Source organism: Lutra lutra, chromosome 17 (assembly GCF_902655055.1).
Source record: "Lutra lutra chromosome 17, mLutLut1.2, whole genome shotgun sequence".
NCBI lineage: Eukaryota > Metazoa > Chordata > Mammalia > Carnivora > Mustelidae > Lutra > Lutra lutra.
Window position 1 is genome coordinate 3,859,626 of NC_062294.1, and position 22,493 is coordinate 3,882,118.

Below are 22,493 nucleotides of genomic sequence, written 5' to 3' on the forward strand. Positions count from 1 at the left end.
TGGATGGATGTGTGGGTGGATGGATGGATGGATGGTGGAGGATGGATGGAGGATGTACGGATGGATGGAAGGATGGAGGATGGATGGATGGAGGATGGAAGAGGGATGGAAGATGGATGGAGGATGGAGGATGGAAGGTAGAAAGGATGGAAGGAAGGAGGGAGGGCTGGTTCAGCCTCTAGGCTGGGGAATTCTGCAAGTTCTAGAAGGAAGCCAGGAAGCCAGGAAGCCAACTTCCTTCTACTCTCTGGTTTCCCAGACTGATGAGGGGGCATCCTCCCCTCTTCCCTACCTGGCTTCAGCATAACAACAGGTGGGCACAGGGGGCCTTTCCCAGTGTTCTGCACTCATTTAAGCAGAAAAGGGATTTGTTACAAGAACAGTGAGGATCCCACAAGATCTCAGGAGGGCTGGAGGACCAGGTGGGAAGGTTCTGCAGCCAAAAACAACCTCCAAGATCACAGCACAAAACTGGTCGGCTGGGACACCCCCAGGTTAAAGGAGCAGAGCTGCCAGCTGGCCGGGGCTCCCTCTGCCCCAGCCTCGGAGGGGCGAGCACCGGAACAGAAAACGTGGAAGACACTGTCATTCCCTGCGTGACACGTCAACCACACCAACGTGTGTGTGTGCAGGAATGACGTAAGCACGTCATATACAAAGTAAATACAAGCATATAACCTAGACAAAATAAAGCATTTGTGTGTGTGTGTGTGCGCGCACGCACGCGTAAATGAAGAGGGGACACACCATTAGTGCCACCTAATAAAGGTGGAGGGCAGAGGGTGACCAGAAAAGCGACCATCTGAAAACGGCCCCCGAATGCTTGTTCCAGGCAAGAATTATCAATGAAGGCGAAAAATAGCGAGTGAAGGTTTCGCGGGGCTGGGATATTTACATAGTCTCAATGTATGTCTCCCTGAGATAATCACTTATAACAACAAAAAAAATGTGGCAGACACAACCTTTACCAAGGGATCAAAGTGGACCCCCACAGCCAGAGCATGAACAGAGGATACCACTTGTGTGATGTCCCCGGTGAGACAGGGTCAGTGTCACCTGCGGGCGACCCTTGCCCAGAATGTCTAATCTGACCAACTCCACGCGAGGGACACCCTGCGAAGTATTTGGCCAATCATCCTGAAAACATCATAAACAGAGAATATACAGGGAGGTCTTTGTCCAGAGTGAAGGATCAAAGACCCAGAGACTGAAGGAGACTCGTGATCTGAGAGATTCCGTGAGCGCGGGGACGTTCCTGGGACGCTGGGCGAAATCGGAGCAAGGTCTCTCTGCGGATTCAGTCACAGAACGCACCCACTTGAACTTCCCCATTGAGAGAACTACACCAGGATTTACGTCTGGAAATCTCCCCATCTGAGTAAGAGAACACCCTTATTCTTAGGAAACACACACAAACGTGTTCGGAGACGAGGAGGGTCTCGCGTCTGCAAGGTCCTCTGAGATCATTTAGAAAAGAAAACGGACCTGGCAAATGTGGTAAATGTTAATTAATACCCGGGGAATCCGAACGGAGGATATTTGGGGATTCTGCTAACATTCTTGAAACTTCTCTGCAAGTCTGAAATTATGTAAAAATGAAAAGTTACAAAACAAACAGAAAAGTCTGTCTGGAAACTTAAAAGCTGAAACGGGCCTTCTTGTTCCTGCTGTCCCTCTGGGGCCTCCCTTCCCTGAGGGAGAAGCCAGAATGGTGGGGGCTCCTGCCAGAAGGCCCAGGGGAGGGTTTTAGAGGGAAAAAAAAAATCCTGGAGAAAGCCCAACACATTTGTTAAAATAATGGCATTAGTTACAGTAACAAGTAATGTGCATAAAGCTTTAATTATGTGCCAGGCCTTCCAGTGATTTTATTTTAAATGATGTTAGGGGCGCCTGGGTGGCTCAGTGGGTTAAGCATCTGCCTTAGGGTCAGGTCGTGATCTCAGGGTCCTGGAATCGAGCCCCATGTGGGGCTCCCTGCTCAGCAGGGGGCCTGCTTTTCTCTCTCTCTCTGCTTCTCCCCCTGCTTGTGGTCTCTCTCTCTGTGTGTCAAATAAATAAAATCCAAAAAAAAAAAAGTTGTCAATGTGTTTGAGCCTCAGAACAACCCTATTATCATCCCCAGTTCACCTTTGAGGACACTGAGGTGGAGTGATTCAGTAACCTGTTTGAGGTCTCCCAGATCGTGCGCGGTAGAGCCAGGATTTGAATCCAGGCCTGCTGGCTCCAGGTTCCTCTCCTGCCCCTCAGAAGTGTCTTATCAAAGGTTCAAGCCGAGACAAGCCGGAGAAGAAGAAAAAGAGGGCAGAGCACAGACCAGATGCCAAAGCCAAACCACTCAGCCATCCCAGGAGTGCTGCTGCTGGAGAAGAGCTGAAAAGGGGCTCGAGCAAAATCCCAGAGAGGGAACAGCAGTGCTTCCACCAGCAAGGTGTCCAGAGAGATGAGGAGTCCAAGAGCTATCCTCACGCAGCCTGCAGGATAGTTTCTACCTGTTGGATTGGGCTGAAGTGTCCCCCTAAATTCATGACCTCCTGAAACCCCAAAATGGGATATTTTGAAATGGGGTCTTTGCAGATATAATTAGCTAAGGATCTTGAGAAGGAAGCATCCTGGATTTAGGGGGGGCCCTACACCCAGTGACAGGGAGAGGGCCGCGCGAAGATGGGACAGAGAACAAAGGGATGTGCTCACGAGCTGAGGAGTGTCTGTAGCCGCTAGAACCAGAAGAGGCCAGGACGGCGTCTCCCCTAAGCCTTTAGATGGGGTGCGGCCCTGCCCACACCTACAGCGCAGATTTATGTCCCCTAGAATTGTGAAAGAATAAACTTCCATTGTTTAAACCACCAGATTTTTGGTCATTGGTTACGGTAGCCCCAAGAAATTAATGCCCCTGTGGTAAGTTCCCAGGAGGGCTACATCTTGCCCGCCCAAGCCTCTTCCCTTCTTCTCCCTCAGTAGGGTCCCCTTTCCAGGTCGAGCTGCAATGTGCGTGGTTAAAAGTGTGCACATCTCCAAGCTCCTCTATGGCCAGGAGATGCTGTGGAACCCAATTCAGACCAATGGGGTATGAGTAGACACTTGGCCAAGACATCTGGGAAAGCTATTTCTACATCACAGACTTGGGTTTCTGCTTCCAGAAATGGCAGGGCGTTATAACCCAACCAACCATCCTATACGTGGAGACCACAATCTGCAGAGAGAATAGAAAATGCACCTTGCTGATGTTCATCAAGAAAAGCAGACCGGTGGAAACGTGAGAGTCAACGTTGGGAGGAAAGGGGATAGCATGGCATGAGTCTCACACAGTTTTCAACTCTTTGCATGAAGACAGGCCCACTCGCACCAGGCAGGGGTGGCTGAACGTCTGGTAAGAGCCTGAAGTTGTAAAGAACCAGAGGACATGGCAGCTAGAGAGGAGAGGGGAAACCCCAGAAAGGAGAGAGCCATGGGAAGGGAGTGTCCAAGTCTCTTGCTGACCCTTGAACCGTGCATGCACACAGCAGACTCCCAGCAGGCAGCAACAGCCAACATAACCTGAATGATTTCAGCTAGCCAGTGTTCGGAATTTGAGTCCAGACCAGTGAATTTCCTGCTCAGAGAAGAACCATCTAGTCTCCATGATGCATTAACACGATGCCGAAGATAGAATCTGAAATTACAAAACATTCAAGGAAATGTTTTTACAATGTCCACCCTCAAGAGAAGGGGTCAGCAAATGATGCCTTGCAGGCTGGCCATCTGTTTTTAAAAATGAAGTTTTGGGGCACCTGGGTGGCTCAGTTGGCTGGGCAACTGCTTTCAGCTCGGGTCATGGTCCTGGAGTCCTAGAATCGAGTCCCACATCGGGTTCCCAGCTCCAGGGGAGTCTACTTCTCCCTCTGACCTTCTCCCCTCTCATGCTCTGTCTACTCTCTCTCTCTCTCAAAGGAATAAATAAAATCTTTAAAAAATAAATTAAAATTAAGTTTTACGGGTGCCCTGGCTGGCTCTGTTGGTTGACCATCCAATTCTTGGTTTCAGCCCAGGTCATGAACTCAGGGTCGTGAGATCGAGCCCTGTGTCGCTCTTCATGCCAAGGGTGTGGAGCCTACTTAAGATTCTCACTCTCCCTCTCCCTCTGCTACCTGCTACTTGCATTCTCTCTGTCTCTAAAAAAAAAAAAAAATGGAGTTTTACTGGAACACAGTTGGGCTCATTCATTTATGCCTGTCTTTGGCTGCCTTCACAATACAACCACATGGTTGAGGCTTCATGAGAGATGCCAGAGCTCATGATCCTAAAGTATTTACTGGCTGGGTCCTTTAAGACGATGTGTGCTGACTCTTGCTCAAGAGAAAAGGCAGTCGATGGTGAGTGACTCACAATGACCCAGACTTAGGAACTGGCTGACAGATATATGGTAAAGTCATAAAGGAAAGTATCTTCACAATAAATGAGAAGAAAAAAGGAAAAAATTCATGGTGAATTAGAAAATAAGGAAAAGAACCAGATGGACATTCTAGGATGGAAAAACGTCCTGTCCGAAATAAAAGGGACAGAATTAGCCGCAGGAAGAAGAGGCTACAGATCTGGAGGGGGGGTGGCGGGGGAGGCTCCCCAGTGCCCCGTGGGGTGGTGCCAACGGGGTCATTTCCATGGACTCGACCATGCACTTGTCAGAAACCAGTGAGTGCCAACATCAGTCATTACCCAATGTCCGTGATTTTTACAATCCTGCTGGGCAAGTGCTCGTGCGATATTTTAAATCAGCATTTTCAAAGCCTGAATCTACACATTTCAGAGGAAAGCTATCCCCACCGCCAACGGAAAGAGCATAAGCGAGGGCTGAGAACACAAAGGCAGAAGTGTTGATAGACATAAAGACGAGCCAAGCCCCTGAGACCCCTCCCCCACCCCACGGCTATAGGGGCTTGGGACACACAGGGACACACGACGGCAGTTACCGAAAGGGGCTGATGTCCCCTCCCTCCCCCAGTTCAGATGGGGAAGCCCTGGCTCCCAGCATGACTATTTGGAGATGGGGCTTCCAAGGAGTTAATTAAGGTTAAATGAGGGTCACAAGGGTGAGGCCTTGACCCAGAAGGACGAGGGGTGCACGCCCAGAGCCCGGGGTTCAGGGAGGAGGTGGCCATCAGCAAGCACGGAGCGAGGCCTCGGGAGACAGTGACCCTGTTGCCACCTTGATCTCGGCCTTCTGGCCGCCAGAACGGGGAGGGAATAGTCTCTGTGGTTTGAGCTGGTGAGCTGCGGGCGCCGGGCAGAGTCCTCGCGGACACACGCCGTGTGCTCTCGGCAGCGCACACGTAGGTCCTGAGACACGCAGGCTCTAGGCTCCCAGCCCAGAGCCGCCGGGCCAGAATCCGCATTTTGACAAGCCCCCGCGCCCACCCCACCCGCACAGTCTGCACACGGCCAGCGGCCTCTCTTCATCTCCTCTGACTTACCACGCGGAGGTTCCCCCCGAGGCTCCCGAAAACAGGGCCGCGGTCGGCATCTCCCTGCCTCGGGACGTGCCCCTGGTAGAAGCGCGGGAACAAGACGGCCAAGAGCCTTCGAGGGAGGTTTTAAATGTTTTATTTCACAAACTGTTCAGGTTTGTCCAAAAAAGATACGTCACGGAAACACTTCAGAAATCGAACGGGTTTTATTGAAACGACAGCAACGTGGTCCCTGTTCGTGCAAAGCGCGCGCGCACACACACACACACACACACACACACACGCTTACAGTAAATTTTTGTACACAGGAAGTAGTAAATACATCATTTTTCATAGAAAAAAGCACACATGTAAGCTGCGGGCTGCGTGAGCCTACAGACCACATAAACGACCAGAACGGGATGGGGCAGAAATCTGAAGGAAACAAGGACATTTCATTTTGGGGCCAAGAGACCCAGAGGCAGCATTGGCCTGATTTACCAGCTTTCCCTGTGGGTTACGTGTCGATGGCACGACGGGTCCTGTTGACGGACAAAATGAGAGGTGGTCTCCGATTACAGGGGCTTGGGCTCTGCGGCCTTGTTTCCATTTTCGGGAGAAAAACGGTTCCAGTTGCACGACGATGCAGAGTACGGACGGGAGCGCGCGTTCTGGCTCCGGGCTTGCGCTGCTGATCCTGTTAGACCGGCGGCTGTGGGGGCGTCCGGCAACCGGGCCCTTGAGTTGAACAGGATGGGGACCTCTCACACCAGACAGTTCAGATTCTCCCTCGGGAAGGACGCTTCCGGAAAGAGCCCCTGGAGAGTCGCAAATTCCAAAAGCCCCAACCCTGCAGTCTTGACAGAGCCACGGGCCATGACAGTCTGGTGGTCGAGAAGAGGTTGAGGAAACAGGAGTCCAGCAGCACAACACCTAGAGTCCAGAAGTTTCCAAGGACTCAGATCTTTGGGCTGTAACTAGACATGCAAGCAACAGGCTGACCGAATTCTTGTGCTCTAGCATTTGGGACTGAATCGTCAAAACCTACGAATTACTACGAGCCCACCGTGCATGAAGGAAGAACAGGTCTGCTCATTCCAGCTCCGGGGAGCAAAGGTTTGCACGGCCTTTCCACAGTTCCTAAAGGTGGTGGAGGGAAGCTGTTTACCTCCAGTGCGCGCTGGAGGGAGGGATGTTCTGGACGGCACACTGGGCTTACTTTCCCGGGTAGACTTCCTTGTCTGGACCATCTTAGTCTGGCTCTGTCTGTGGTTTTGTTTGGTTTTGTTGTTGTTGTTGTTGTTTTTTAACCATCTGTTAGTTCCTTTGCCTTTGAAATATTTAGAGGGAGGGTGAAATCAGACGTAAACCCGGTGTTCACGAAAGTGAGAGATTTTAGCCTCTGCAAAGCAATGCTATTTACAAAAAGGTATTTTGTTTCACTGTGGGTTTTGGGTCTGGGCTCCTGAAGTACTTTTATAAAGCGGGACCCAGAGAGCACCGAGCTCCTCGGAGCCGTTTGGCAAGACATGTTCCACAAAAACAGGAAGAGAAACCCTTCCAGAGTGTTTCTGTCTCCTGCTATTACACCGCAGGAGGGTTTCATAACCACAAACGGTTCCTCTTCCCAGAGCTGCTAACCTGGGCGAGGAATGTACTCAGGAATCCCCCCCCCCCCCCCCCCCCCCCCCCCCCCCCCCCCCCCCCCCCGTGGCTAGAAACTAGGTCAGCCGATGCAGGGGGACCGCATAGTCCACCACTGCTTTCGGAAAGCAGCAAGAAAACAGCCCTCCTTTGGCTGTTCACAGATGCCTCAGTGGAACCAACAGAAACCGTGAGTTGGAGAAAAAAAAACAAGCTGGGGAGGGGGCGCTGGTTTGCCAACAGAACCTCTCGCAAAGCAAAGACCCTGGCGGGGAAGGTGATGCATAACCCAGTCTGGGCTGGGCCAGGAGCCACAGGGGGAGGGATGGGGCAGAGAAAGGATCCTGGTTGATTTGTCCTCAAGGAGACCAAAGGTCACGGCAGCAGACAGACGGGCCACGTGGACAAAAGGAAGGATGAAGACAAGAGATACATCTCGGGAGTTACTAAGGAGCTCTAAGGAAGCCAGCACTGCCGCGTACAGAACCAGCCCGCGGGAGGCGGGGTGCCGGCACGGACGGGGGGGGGGGGGGGGGGGGGGGGGGGGGGGGCGGGGGGGGCCAGGGCAGGGCCCAGGCCTCGCTCCCCCAGCCCTCCTGGTTCCAGCCCATGTGTCTGACCAGCAAACGTCACACCCATTTTTCTCCATCGGTAGGGACGGACTGTGTTTTCAAAGTTTTTAAATAACCACCTTCTACTCCATTCCTGAAACTCGCCTTTCTGGCGCTCACTCTGCCTCTTCCCACCCCTGCGTGCCTCCCCCGGGCGTGAGCTCCGAGTCCTGCCATCTCTGTGGGCCTGGAACCCTCTCCCTGCCCACCGAGAAGCACCGGGGAGGAACGCCTCGGTGACCGTCCGTGAGGAGAGGGCACACAGATGGAGACCCCCGGCCCCAGCAGGACCAGTCACCAGCTGTCTGGCCGGGACCCCAGGAGGCTGCTTCTCCATGTGGTTTGAGACAAAGGCACAATGGGTGTGACACTGAACGCCATTCAAAGGAAGTTTCCTGCCTCTCTATATCCCCAGCCCAACCCCCCGCCCCCCAAAATGACAAAATAAAAATAAAAAGCAAAACTCGGAAGCCCTCTTGAAGACGCACGCCCCCTTCTCCCCGGCACTGGACATTCACTGCCTGACAGCAAAGATCCGGAAGGCCTTTCCGTCACGCGGGGTCCTCAGGCTGCAAGAGAAGGCAGAGGGCACGTTACTGAAAGATCGGGAGATCTCACTCGGAGAAGGGAGAGCGGGGTGCCCCATCCCCGCCAGGGATTCCAGCAGCTGCTGGAAACATAGCTCCTGCCCCGGGCCAGGCACACCTGGCAAGTTCCACTCTCTGTGCAAAAGGGCCTGGGTCTGAACCTAGGTCAGGCAGGGTTGTGAAGTTCTTTTCTTTGAACACCACGATCCGCCAGCCCCAGTATCTCTGAACCGGGTGTACCCTCTGAGACCTCTGCCTGGGGTTGGCATCACCTGCCGACCTCCACTGGGACGGCCATCTGGCTGACCGGCCGGTAGGATGGCATCGTAACCGTGACGCCTAAGCCGTGGTTACTGAAACAGAGCATGCCGACGAGGCCCAGACACCGAGCACCGCGCAAAGCACTGTGTATGCGCCTCCTTGCTTCCCCGAGAGGTGGGTGCGTTAGCGACCTTGTTTCGCGGGTGAGGAAACAGACGCAGTAGATGGCAAGGACTCAGCCAAGGTCATACAGCTAGTAACAGCCCCTCTCCAGGCAGGGGTTAAATCCTTCAGCGAACTGAAGCCTTTAGAAGAAAAAAACCAAACAAACAAAAGAACCCAGATCTACTGATGGGGCGCCTGGGTGGTTCCGTCGGTCCGGGGGCCAACGCTTGATTTTGGCTCGGGTCAGGATCTCAGGGTTGTGGGATCGAGCCCCGTGTCGGGCTCCAGGCTGAGCACAGAGTCTGCATGAGACTCTCTCCCTCTGCCCCTCCCCGCAGCGTGGGTGCACTCTCTAATACACACACGTGTATCTACACATTGAGAAACCCCAGCAGCCCTGACGTATAACACGCCATGAAGTGCACCCCCGTGTACGTGTACGCTCCGGCAATTCTGAGAAATTTTATAGGGTTATGCAATCACCGCCACAAAGCAGTTCCGGAGGATTATAATCACCCTGAAAGATCGCTCACGCCCAGGTTTAATCTGTTCCCCTCCCACTGGCTCCGGCGACTTCTGCCTGTGCAGATCTGCCTGTCCTGGACGTGTCACGTGCTTGGGACCGCACACTACGTGTCCTGAGCACCTGGCTGCTTTGGCTCGGAAGAGGGGTTCCGAGGCTCACCCCACACAGCAGCGTGACCTGTACTTGCCTCCTTTTTTATGGCTGAATCATAGTCCATCCTAGGGAGAGGCCACGTTTTCCGTGCCGGTTCCCCAGCTGATGGATACGTAGACTCTCTCCACTTTGGGCGTCGACGAGAAATGCTCTGGGAACGTTCGTGGACGTGCGCCCATATGGACACAATTTTCTATTGGATATACAGCGGCACAGCTAGGTCCAGAGGTGAAATGTATGCTTGCCTTTTGTAAAAGCTGCCAAAATGTTTCCAGCAGCTGCCCCATCTTACCTCCTCCCTGCCGGCTGCATGTGGGGGGCTGTGGGGGGCTTTGCGTCCTCGCCAGCCCCCGTGGCAAGTCCCATAGCTTGTGGGACACGAAGAGCTTGCCCATGCTCTGAATTCAGTGGCATGATACCCTATGGAAGTATTCCAACAGACCTAACTGGGCCCCTATTCACGGAGCTCTAAGAGCCCCTAATATTTTGTTCTTGCACACAATGCCACAGAGCCCAGCCTTGTCCTGTCCACACGCGTACGAGAGCTCCTACAGATCGGCTCCAGGGGGCAGGATGGCGGATAGCAGGACACACATCTGCATCTGCGATCTGGACGGCCTGCCAGACTGCCCTCTGCGGAGACCCCCCCCCCCCAAAGACAAGCCCCATCCACAGCAGGTGAGGCGGCCGGTCCAGCCCACACGCGCGCCAACCCGGCGTGCTCATCGGCTTTCGGTGCTCAGCCATTCAAAAGTAGGGCACGGCATCCACATGGGGTTTTAACTTGCCTTCTGCTCATTATGAATGAGTTGGAGCATAAGATTCACAGCCGAGCCGTGGTTTAAGCTTGATTTCCTGTGGAGTCTCCCCTCCAGCTGAAACTGCCGGACCAGACAGATGGCCTTTGCCCTCTCCGACTGCTTGGGAAGGGCGGCAGTCCTCGGGAAGCGGCTGCTTGGAATTCCTGGTTGTTTTTCCCTCTCCCCATGGCAGTGCTATGTTCTTGGCTACCCTGGGACTGAACTTTCAAAACGGGTATCTGATGGGAGCCCTTGGCAAGATGGGGCTGTGAGCAAAAGCCAGGCATCCAGACAGACCAGAACGCTGGGCCGCCGGCCTCCAGGCCAGCAGTTCCCACCAGACGGAGAGCGTGGCCATGCTGGGGCTGGGGTTACCCGGCTGCCCTGCTGATTTCTGGAAAGCTCAGGTTCCAGGGCCCTCCTCAGGCCTCTGGGCTGCACGACTTCCCCAGATCCTCTGCCCAAATGAACAGCCTGGGAGAACCAGCCAGAGCCACCAGGTTCTCGGCCAGTCCTCCTGGTGGACCAGCCGCGCTGGGAAGAACAGCAAGGTCTGTGTCTCTGGCTACTACTGTCCTATCGATGACGTGTCTCCCCACCACAGGGCCCCAAAAACCCCGGGACAAGAGGGCCATGCAGGCTGTCGTCCGGACAAGGGCCCGGTACCTGCAGAGCACCCCTGTCGAGGAGCCGATCCACCTCGGAGGCAAAAGCAGACCTGCTGACTGGGGTGTCTATTTCTTAATACATCAACCAGCGAGAGACGCCACTGAGGGTGCCCGTGTGACGCGTGTCGGGCTCCTCCCCTAGGTCAGGCAGAGAATCCCTCTGGTTCAGGCTACTCCAAAAAGCCTTCGGGTGGGTTCCCACTCGTCTCTGCCTCAAACACTGACCAAGCCCCAGTCCGGCTGGCTGAGTCCTTGGCCCTGCGTGTTTGACAGGGAGGGGGTGTGACTGCTCAGCTGGAAGCCAGCCTTCCCACCGTCCGTTCTGAAGCCTCACCCTCTGGTCCCAATGCCCTCCTTGGGCTCATTGTAACTCCCACACACAGCAGAAGGGAGCGTCAGTTGGCACAGCACGTCTGGACAATTTTCTTAAAAGGTATTGGCCATTTTAATAAAGGGTTTCAAGAACTTTCAGAAAAAGTACTGGGAAAAATCTCTCCGTGCGCTCTGAACACATCTCTGAACTCAGCAACGTGTCCGTCATTCGGCCAGCGTGCAGCTGAGCACCTACTACATGCGGGGCACTGGCCGTGTGGGGGGCTGTGGGGCTAACAGAACTGCTGAGGTTCCTTCTTTTCACGAGCAAGAACCGGGGGTGGCAAGTGAAGCTAAACGTGGCAAAGAGATCATCTCAGAGAGTGAGGGGTCCTGGGAGCAAAACCGCACCAGGAAATGGGAGCGGAGCAGCGCAGGGGTGAGGCTCAGAATAATGGGAGCGGAGCAGCGCAGGGGTGAGGCTCAGAATAAGGAGACCAGAGCCCGGCAGGGAGGAGGGACGTAGGGTGGTGGGATCGGATCAGAGCAGAGCAGGGGTGAGGGACGCAGGGTGATGGGACCAGAGCAGGGCAGGGGTGAGGCTCAGAATAAGGAGACCGGTGCAGGGCAGGGGTGAGGGACGCAGGGTGATAGGAATGGAGCAGGCCAGGGGAGGCAGCAGCTGTGTGATAGGCTGAGTGACAAGGGGACCCCCATCACAGGAATACATGGCAGATGGGGGTGGGGATCCAGGGTCAGGTGATAGAGGGTGCAAAGGCGCTCGTCTCAACGCGTCCCCAGAACAGAGAGGCCAGCGAGCGAAGGGTCATGAAGAGGGACAGCGTGTCAAGAGGGTAGAGAGATGGGCAAGGATCACATCAGCTGTGACCTTGCGTGGGGAGGGGAGGGGCTTTCATTCTGGCCATGGAAGAAGCCTAACCCCTCAGAGAGACATGATCTGTCCCTGCGACCATCTACCGGAAGGAAGTTCTCTTAAGAAACTGTCGGGAAAGCACACAGGCTGGTGCAAAGATGTTCTCTGCTGTGTTGTTTATCGCAGCAAAGTGAAAGGAAACAGCCTGGATGTCTGTCCAGGGGCGGTCTGTCCACACAAGGGAAGAGGGTGCAGCCACGGAAATGATGGCGTGGCTATGTGGCACGTGGCTTGGGAGCACATTCAAACGGTTACTGACTGAAAAAAAACAGTTACCCTCGCAATACAGGGAGTCTGATCCGTTTCGGGTAAAACAAAAACAAGAAAGAAGGGGTTTGTGAACAGAAAAAAATCCGGAAGGAAACACACGGGAACGCTGCTGACACTCGCTGTGGGATTTTCAGTGACAGTAATTGAAATCTGAAATTATTTTGAAATTATTTTCTTAAATAACTGGCAATTACATCTTGAAATTATTTTCTTAAAATGTCTTAAATTAAGATTTTAATCGCTTAAAATGAATTCCTTAAAATTATTTTAAAATTAAAATGATTTATGGAGGTTTCTCTAATTTGAAGAAGAAGAATAGGAAGGAATGGAGGAAGAGAGAGCCCACAAGACGTCCAGAAAGGCTGGGGAGAAGCAGAACGCACCCCTGGGAGCCGGCAGCTCTGCCCACCCCTGCTGCCCGCGGGATGCCGCCTGGGTCCTTACATAAGCTCGCCCCGTGCACCTCTCACGGGCACCCCATAGGATCTCTAAGGTTTTCGTCACTTATAGAAAGGGAACCAAGGCTCTGAGTAATACGCGATTTGCCCCAAATGGAACACCTTGTTCCGGGTGCAGCTGGGATGAGGACCCAAGTGTGTCGAGGCCCCTAACCATTATCCTGAGCAGTCAGGCTGTGGCTGACCATCTCCGAGGGTGACATCGGCCCACCCCAGGTCCCCAGGGGGCGGGGGAGGTTGTAGGCCCTCAAGGAGCCCCAAACATCGGACTGCATCCTGGAGCAGCGGATGGAGGTCATTCAGGCAGGGACCGATGGCCCTTTGGCACCAGGCCACCCAGACTGCAAGGACAGCATGACACGCCGTTCTCGGCACGGGGTGGGCTGTCCCAGGAGGGACCGTGGGCTTGCCCACAAGCCGGCAGCTGACCCCATGGAGTCACAGAACCCAGCGTCAGATGGACTGCGGGAAAGGAACACACGACGGCCCTCCTAGCTTTTTCAGGGTGCAATTTCTTTTTAATTATGAAGAAATATCATTTCTTCGTATACGTGTCCGTATGCGTATTGATATGTATAGACGTATATGCGTGTAGGTGTTTGTATGCAGTGTAGATATTTTGTTGGTTTATTTTAAAGATCCGAACCCTGTTCTCCCAGAGTCTCATCTGTTTAGAGATCTTCCAGGAAAACTCGAGAGTCAGACAGATGCAGCTTCAGACCTTATCCCTAGGACCTGGGTTAGTCCCGCTCTCTGAGCCCGTTCTCCCATCTGCAGAACAGGGCCTGTGAAAGCATCCGGTCCTTAGGGACAGCGGGAGGCGTACGCAAGCCTGTGCCAACAACCCCAGGTCGGTGCACTCAGTCAGTGGGAGCTGCAAACAGTCCTTCCTATGCTGTTTGAATCCCAATTGCCCCTCCGGGAAAGGACCGTGTGCTTGGCACACGGTGGGTCCACACACAGTGACAAAGGCACTATCCCCACAGAAGCCCAAACCCTGTCACAAGTCTTCCTCTTATTGTGTGAAATATAAAAATATTCTTTCGGGAAAAGAGTTTCAGAACAGTGTGTGGTATATGATCTCTGTCTTGATTTTGTATGGGTTGTATGTGCCCTGGGGCAGAAGGCCTGAAAAGCTACAAATGAGCAAGTAACAGAGGTTAGCAGGGCACCTGTGCAGGACTCTGGTTTTCTACCCCTAAGACTTATTACTTAAATAGTAAGTATGTATTTCTTTTCTAATATAAACTTTTAAAGATAGGGGCGCCTGGGTGACTCAGCGGCTTAAAGCCTCTGCCTTCAGCTCAGGTCATGATCCCAAGGTCCTGGGATCGAGCCCCACATCGGGCTCTCTGCTCAGCGGGGAGCCTGCTTCCTCCTCTCTCTCTGCCTGCCTCTCTGCCTACTTATGATCTGTCTGTCAAATAAATAAATAAAATCTTTAAAAAAAAAAAAAACTTTTAAAGGTAAAAACAAGTGCGCCCTTGACCTGAAGGCTCGCCCAACCCCTCCTGGGCAGGGCCTGTGCCCCAGGCTCAGGGATCACATGTGCTGGTGAAGAGAACGGGTATGGGGGTCAGTGGCCTGATTCAGTCATGGCTCTGGGGCTTGCTGGCCAGTGACCTTGAACAAGTCACTCAACCTCTCTGGGCCTCCCTTTCCTTCCTGATATAGTGGGGATAACTGGAGTCCCCACTTCATGGGGCTGCTGGGAGGATTTGATGAGCTACTGTGCATACAGATCTTGGAGGGTAGGGAGGGGGAAACACATCCATTTGCCCAGCAGTGGGAACCCGACACCCAGTCTTGGTCCAGCCAGCTTGGGGGAGAGGGAGGAGCTCGTGACATCCGGAAACAACAGCTTAATGGTGTCTGCTTCTCAGAGTTTCTGGATTCACTGAGGGATTTTCAGACACCCAACCCTTCCGAGTCCTAGGGCTGAGCTGCCCAGCAGAGCAGTCGACCAGTCACAGTGGCTACTGGGCACGTGAGATGGGACTCGCCCAGACTGAGATGCTGGATGTGTGTCATACAGGGTAGAGCTCCAAGATCTTATTTTTAAAAGTGCCTATTTCTTATCAATGACTTTCTATTAATTGACATTAAAATGGTATTTTTGATACAATGCATTCAATCAAATATATTCTAAATTGTCCTTTTTACTTGTTACTGTGTCTACTAGAAACTTTAGAACCCTGTGTGGCTTTTGGTTAAGCGTGTGCTGGACATGCCCCAGGAGGTCAGGGCCTGGCACAAAGACGCTGCCCACAAATGTGACACTCATTTTTAGATGAAAGTCCTTCCACATATAGACCATCCACCTCTGTGTACGGGTTATGTTTGTTAAAACCAAGTGGCCAAGAATGCTATCTGTCAGCACCGGTGTGTTTCCCAATCTCCTTGTGAAATCGGGCTTTTAAAAAAACGGTCCTGGTCTAGGAAAAATTCCTGAACCGATATTCACCCAGATATCCAGCTTCTTTACGAGAACATTCCAGCACACCCTGGTCCCAATGTCGAGAGCCCTTCCTGACACCTCTCCTTTCCTCTGCGAATCCTTGGTGGACATGTGTGTGAGACAGAAGACTCCTGTCCTCCCACAGGTTCTCAGTTCTGCATACGTGTCTTTCAAAACTCTCAGGAAATCCTCTTCTAGAAAAAGACCACTGCTACACCAAAGCTACTTTGCAGCCAGACTGACTTCTGGCCCAGGTGCCGAGAATTCTGCTCAGGAGGCCTCTGCTTCCTTGCTCGACCAGAGGCGTCCCTGAAGGGGCATGAAGTTCGCAGTGCCCAGTCCCAGAGTGTCCAGCATCCGCGACTCCCTGGGGACTCCCTGGGACCACTCCCGGGAACCAGCAGCCGTTGGGGACAGAGCCACCCTCCAGCCCCAGGCTTGGTTCCCGCAGCCCCTAATGGGAACAGGCTCTGGGGAGGTTTCCCAGTCCTGGTCTCTGTGCGGAGGGCTGCGGAGGTCCCATGTCAACGAGGGGCCGTGGGGCGCAGCCGGATCCTCCAGACAGTGAGACGGGGCCCTGCTTCATGGGCTCAGCTGCCTGCCCTCCCTCCAGAACAGTGACGCCCGGGCCCCTGCGACTGCACTGGTCCTTCCTCCTGCCATCTCTGCCCCACCGGATGACACGGCCCTCGTGGGCAGAGATCAAGCCGCATGTTCCCTGCTGGATCCCAGTGCCTGGGACATCACACCGGCTCGCCAAGCGTTCGACCCCTGACGGGTGAGGGCGCATCGGAAGGACGGATGCACGGATGGAAGAGTGACTTCCCACAAGGTGCTCCCCTTGTCCCGAAAGACCATCCACACAGCCAATTTCTTACGCACAAGTCACTTGGCCCTACGTGCAGGAACCATGGCACCGAGGTGAGCAACAGACTTCTAAGTGATACCATAGGTACGAGGGCCCCGGGTTCACGGGGCATGTACGGTGAGCCGCCGGCCGGTGCTTGGCCAGACCCTCTCCATGATCTTCACAGCGACCATGTGACAGAGGATGGACCGAAGCTCGGGGAGACCGCCTGCCCAAGGACACCTAGTGGGGAGCAGGGTCCCAAATGTCATCAGACCCCACCCCACAAGAGCACCCTCCCGGCATGGCCTCCCCCTTCTGTGTGTGCAGGGTGGACTCTGTTGTCTCCCCGCCCACCGATACCAGCATCCCGGGCTCCAGGAGAACAAGTCCGAATCGCAAAGTATCAGAATCCCACATGGTGCCTGTGTGTGCCGGGGACGCGACCAGCCTCACGGCATCGTCCGACGTGCACCAGGTACCCTGGGAGTCGTGTTCATGGAAATCACAGAGCCCAGTCCCGGAACTTCAGACTCTGCAGGTCTGGGGAGGGCCTGAGAGCCTACTTTTCTAGCAAGCTCCTGGCTGACCTGGATTCTGCTCGGTCTGTGGGGGCCAGTCTAAGACCCACCACCTTACCACTACCCCAGGGCAGGTGTTTTCACCTTCCCCTTTATGGGTGGGAAAACTGAGTCATAAGTGAGCGAGTCCAAGAAGGAAAGGAAGCAGGATCTCAACTCTGGAGATGCAGGAACTCCCTAGAACCTTCCCGAATAGCACAGCGGGCATCGGCCACTCCGGGCCTGGGAAGGGCTGCCTGGAGGATATTTATAATGATGACGGCAATTCTGGGAAGGTCCCTCGGGAAGAGATAAAGAATGACGGGTCTTGGGGGGGCAGGGGGGTGACAGTGGGAAAGAAACCACCCTGGGGACCCATCCCAGACACCCACGTGGAGGGGCCACACATTAAGCCCAGTGGCTGCCCTCGGGGAGCCGCTGACATTGCCCCAGGGACGAGCCGGGCAGTGAGCGCCAAGGCCGGCCTGCCACGTTTCTCAGCAAGACCGTTTCCTCTTCGAGGGGTACAGAGAGCTCAACAGAGTGGTGTCCGGGACGTCTTTCCAGCCTGGCCAGGAAATTCCACTAATCAGCTGCCTGATTTCCCTCCCATTAAATCAATGGAATTTCCCTTCATTAAGCTCTTCCCAAACAAAGGTTGCCCACGCCAAAGGAGAAGACGCAGACGCCGTCCACTCCAGCATCAGGGCTCAGGGCAGAGTGTCTGTGTGGGCCCCTGGCGGGGTCTGTGTGCCATCCTGACGCTCCCAGGCAGCCTGGGGGTATGGGGGGGGACCACGAAAGCCTGAGCTTCCAGGGCCTGGCACATTTTGTGTTCTTGATTTTATACTCCTTTTTGAAAGAAGCCCCTTCAAATAAAAATTTCAGGGCTCCCCTCCATTATGGGCTCACTCATGTCCTCCAACCCTATTCCTGCATTTAAACCCCAACCCCCAATGCCTCAGAACGGACCGTATTTGGAGAGGATCTTTGAAAGGATAATGAAGTTAAAAATGAGGCCTTGAGGGGGAACCCCAATCCAACCTGACCAGTCTCCTTAGAGGAGGAAAAGAGGACATAGACACACACAGAGGGAGGACCGGGTCAGGACACAGGGAGAAGGTGGCCGTCTACACACCCAGGAGAGAGGCCTCAGGAAGAAGTGTCCCCAGCCCACGCCTTGATCAGGGACTTCCCGCCTCCAGCACTACGAGGAAATCAACATCTGGGCTGTAAGCACCCTGCCGTCTGTGTACCTTTCCTCACCAGCCCCAGGAACAAATACACCCCCAACAGGGGTCTGCCCCGGGGGAAGGCGAGTCATCAGACCCATTTCACAGACACAGGAACCAAGGTTCGGGAAAGGCCGGATGCCTTGTGTGAGGTCACAGGGTTCTCAGAGGAAACCCCGGGACTGGGGCCTGGGTCTCTGGTCTTCGAGGCCCGTCAGGCACATCCATGGCAACAGGACACAGGTGAGGCTGAGAAGCATCTGCCAGGAGATAACTGGCAGCCTGAAGCCACCCTGGGACCCCTTAAGAACATTCTGGAAAGGTCTACCCAAAGCCTCAGACATTTGCTTAGTCGTTGATCTAGGGATGTCATTTCCAGAGATTTCCGGAAATAAGCACTAGCATGTGCTGACATTCCCCCACAAGGATGGCCGTCACGGGACAATCGCCACCTGCCCCTCCTGGGATGGGAAAGTGCTGGACGAACTGCCCAAACAGGAGAGGGGTGCAGTGTGCCCACCAGACGCAACTGTGTGGGGTCACCAGCAGGGACGCGGTGGGGGGGGTTAGGAGCTGCGTGATGGTCTAATCAGTGAAAACACAGAGTACTCGACTGTCCACTCCAAGAGCGGCTGCTCTCAGCTACAGCCAGCCACTGGCTCAACCCTCCAGCCACTCCGTGAGGCCGGGGCCGGCGCTGTCCCTGTATCACGGGGAGAACGCTAAGGTACAAGGAATCAGGCAGCTGGCTGGTGGGCACAAAGCCAGTGAGAAGCAGAGCTCCAAGCCCTCCGCTCTTACTTCTGCGACGGACGTAACCACACTATCGTTAGCTGCAGAGAACCACTGAGTCACCATAATTGGATCCCGTGTGTTTTCTTCGCGCCCGTGCCAAGTAAGAGGACCGGAAGGAGACCCAGCACAAGCCTCACGGTGACAGCTTATGGATGATTGTTTTTTGGGGGGGCTTATGGGAGGCTTCTCAATCTTCTACAAAAACATATAATGTCATAGAAAAAAGTTCTCACTTTTAAAACAGAAAGGAAGAGAAAAGAACAGGCTTGTCCTGTGTATTCTGGTGAGAATGAGCACAAGCCGGCCTGAGTCCTCCTCCCAAGGTCAAGGACACTGGCTTCCCTCCCAGGTGCCCCCGGGGCACTGTAGATGGGCCTTGGGTGATGAGAGCTGGAGAACGCAGCCCTACCTTTCAGACTGGACTCCGTTCCTGAGTGAGCCCACGTAGGCCTTCTTTTTATCCACGGGCATCAGGTCCACATAACCCCCGCTCTCGTTCTGGATGACTCCCGCGTGCACGGCCGTCTTGCAGATGCTCGAACTCTGAAAGTGCGAGAAGAGCTGGGATCAACGCCAAGGGCACTGTGCTCCTAGGCGAGGCCCTGCTCCCTCCAACCAGTACTTGGTGGCCACGCTGGCTGGGGTGGGGGTCATTGATCAAGTTACCCCTACGAAACACCCATCACCCCCTTGATTCCTTTGGAGTCTCTCCAGAGAGACCTGGCATCCTTCATTCATACACACATTCATTCCTTCAGCAAGGATTTTCTGAGCACCTACTGGGTGCCAGACCCTGTGCTAAATGTAGGAAAACTCAGCAGGGAACAAAATAAAGACCTGGCCTTCATGCAGTTGAGGGAGCCTGACAAGGAAGCAAATACACACATAACCAACTCTGGCTGTGAAGAAAATAAAGCCAGCTCATGAGGTTAAGTGAATGGGTGGAGACACTCAGGATGGTTAATCCGGGAAGACTGCTCTTGGTGTGACATTTGAGATTTAATTTGGGTGAGAAAAAAGAATGGGCCACTGCCTATGAATACATCTGGGAAGAGCATCCCAGGCAGAGGGGACAGCCTGTGCAAAGGTCCTGGGGTAAGAGTGAACCTGTCATGTCCCAGAAACAGAAAAAGGGCCAAGGTGGCTAGAATACGCATCAGGAGAGTGTGGCGGGGCAGGTGGGAGAGGTGAACGAGGTCCATCCCGCAGGGCTGTGAGGACGACAGGGGGTTCTAGGCTTATTCTAAGTGTCAAGGAAGCTGCTGGTTTTTAAGTAGGGGCAGGGTGTGCTGTTTTCCAAAGTTATCAAGCAGTCCAATTCCTGGGTTAACAAACCCTCGAGTTAAATTTTCACTAGGGTCTTTAGGGAGCCATCAGAAAAAGGATCCACAGGATGGAATGTCTGAGATTAACCAATCCCCATGTTGGGGGGCTGGTCCTCGCTCACCCTGACTGGCTGACTCAGAGTTGCCCCTGATGAGGGCCAGGGTACCGAGGCACACTCAAGGTGAAGCACCACGTGGGTGACCCACTCCAGCCGCGTCTGTGACCCCGTCCTCCAGCCTGGGGTAGAGACCCAACCCTGGCCTTGGCTGTGGGTGTCAGTCTCCACTGCAACCCAGAGCCCTGTGCGGCACCTTCACCCGGTGATGGCACCTGACCCCCTGCCTTCCCGCCCCCTCCCCCGGAAGCAGCGGTGGTGGGGGAAGCCCGGATTTGGCATTTTCAACACCGGTCGGGGGTTCTCGTGAGCGGCCAGGGCCGCGCGGATCCGTGTGTGGGCTCAGCAGCCTCCTTCCCCCTTAGCAGACAGAAGGCGGACTCCCAGCTTCTCCAGTCCCGGCCCCGGGTGGACCGCCTTGGGCCTGGGATCTCACTTCATCTTCCAATGGTACAGGTAAGTCCCGCCATTCCCACTCCACGGGCCAGAGCGCGTGGGTTTGGTGAGAACCAAGAACTTGGCTGGGGCTGCGCCGACAGCGGCTTAGCCGAGATTCCCGCTGAGGTCCAGCTGAGGGAAAGTCTGTGCATCCGAGGTCCCCAGAGGCAGGGCCCCCGGAGAGTCCGCATCCCTGTCTCTGAGCCTGTGACCACGTGAGCGCCCGTGGCCAAAGGACGTCCTGCACATGGGACGGAGGTAAGGACTTTGAGGAGGAGAGGAGCCCAGAGTCATCCCCAGGGTCCTTCTAAGAGGGAGGCCAGCAGGGCAGAGATGGGGAGACAGAGCTGAAGATGCCACAGGGCTGGCTTTGCAGATGGGGGGGCAGGGGCTGTGGGCGGCTTTTGGAAAGTGAGAAAGTCACAAAAACAGGTGCCCCTGGTGCGGGGGGCTCCAGAAGGAATGGAACTCTGCCGACAGCCTGACCTGTACCTGTGGAGGCCTGTGCTGGGCTTTGGACCTCCAGACTGTGAGAGGAAGGCCAACAAGTTACTAAGTCTGTGCTCATTTATCACAGCAGCCCTAAGAAACACATACCACTTCTGATGGGACATCCATTAGGTCCCTTAAGTGAGGACTTCCAGATACTCGGGAAACAGAGTCACCAGGGGAACGGCCCCCGAGACTCCGGTAACAGGATGAGTCAAGCTGACGAGCCAGCAGCTCATTCTAGCTCAGCGAGCTGCCGACTTAGAGATGGAGTCAGAATGACGTCTACAGGCCAGACCTAGTGACCTGGTGACCCGGGGCCACGGCCCTCATTGGCTTAGCCTGCAGACTCCGTGTGTGTCGAGCAGGGAGAGGGGGGGTGGTGATTTGTGCAGGGAGTGGAGGCGAGGCCACTGCAGACCAGGACCCAAGTTTGCAAACACCACCTGGCGGGGGTCACTCGGGGTGGGGGGGCATGTGTGTCTGGACTTGGCTGTCCTCAAGGCCACCTGTTTGCATAGTACATGGGGGGGTCCCAACCATTGATTAACCCAGCCAGAACCTCCTTCGTGATGAGAGTGGGCTGGGAAAGAGGAATCCTGTAGGATCCTGCTTACACGGGGCTTTGGACACGGTCCGGTCCGCAGACCCAGAATGTAGAACAGGGTAGGTACCCCGAGCTGCCCTTTGAATGGGACAAGGAACCCATCAAGCAGGTTCTTAACACCAAGACAGGAGTGAACAGATTCAAGTGGGCTCTCTGAAAATCCCGATCTGAAATCTCACACAGATTCAGAATCTCACACGTTGGGAGCCTGGGGCAGTCCCTCTTAGGGATGCCCCGCCAGGCGGTGGGCTCCTGCCCCCTTCCTTCAAAACTGGGTCCTGCCGGAGAAGCTGCTGGTTTTGCATCAGAAGAAAATCACTTCTCAGCACCAGAGGCTGCCCTGATGGGTCCCTGGGAAGTGCTCCATGCCGCGGGCCGGGCAGAGCGAGAGAGCCCCGGGGAGCTCCCACACCGAGGGCTTGAGAACCGGAGTGCCCACTTTATGGGACTGAGTTGTCAGAGTCACCGAAGGCCACATATGATTCTGGGCCGACACATCCTTTCTTCTTTGATAGACGGACAAGGGCAGGGCTCCTTAGCCAAGCGGGCTCTGGGGGACCAGGGAGGCCCCTGAGTGGCACATCAGCAACAACTTCCTTGGTGTCAGCACGGAACTCGGGAAACCCCAGAGAAGCAGGGACAGCTGGTTACCTCGTCCGGACGAGGAAGCCTTTTGAATTATCCCCTGGAAAAAGGATCTGTAAGTTTCCAGTCCTTCAAAGGGTTTGTGTCCCCCAAAGATTCGGAAGCAGTGCACGGACGACCACCTCAGAGAGAGACGGAGACTTGGGGATTCCTCTAAACGCCGGGTTGGCAGGGG

The 22,493-nt window shown here is 54.6% G+C and overlaps 1 protein-coding gene across 2 annotated transcripts in view; it reads right to left on the reverse strand.

The window, feature by feature from the left end:
- Nucleotides 1-7,621: 7,621 nt before the first annotated feature.
- The window catches only part of CRISPLD2 (cysteine rich secretory protein LCCL domain containing 2), a 59,966-nt gene continuing 45,094 nt past the window's right edge, over nt 7,622-22,493 (reverse strand). For both annotated transcript variants that reach the window (XM_047711627.1, XM_047711628.1), the window contains exons 14-15: nt 19,108-19,241; nt 7,622-8,241 (exon numbers count right to left, since the gene is read on the reverse strand). In XM_047711627.1, the coding sequence (XP_047567583.1) occupies nt 8,187-8,241; nt 19,108-19,241 (189 nt within the window). In that variant the 3' untranslated portion in view covers nt 7,622-8,186. The remainder of the gene's footprint in view (nt 8,242-19,107; nt 19,242-22,493) is intronic.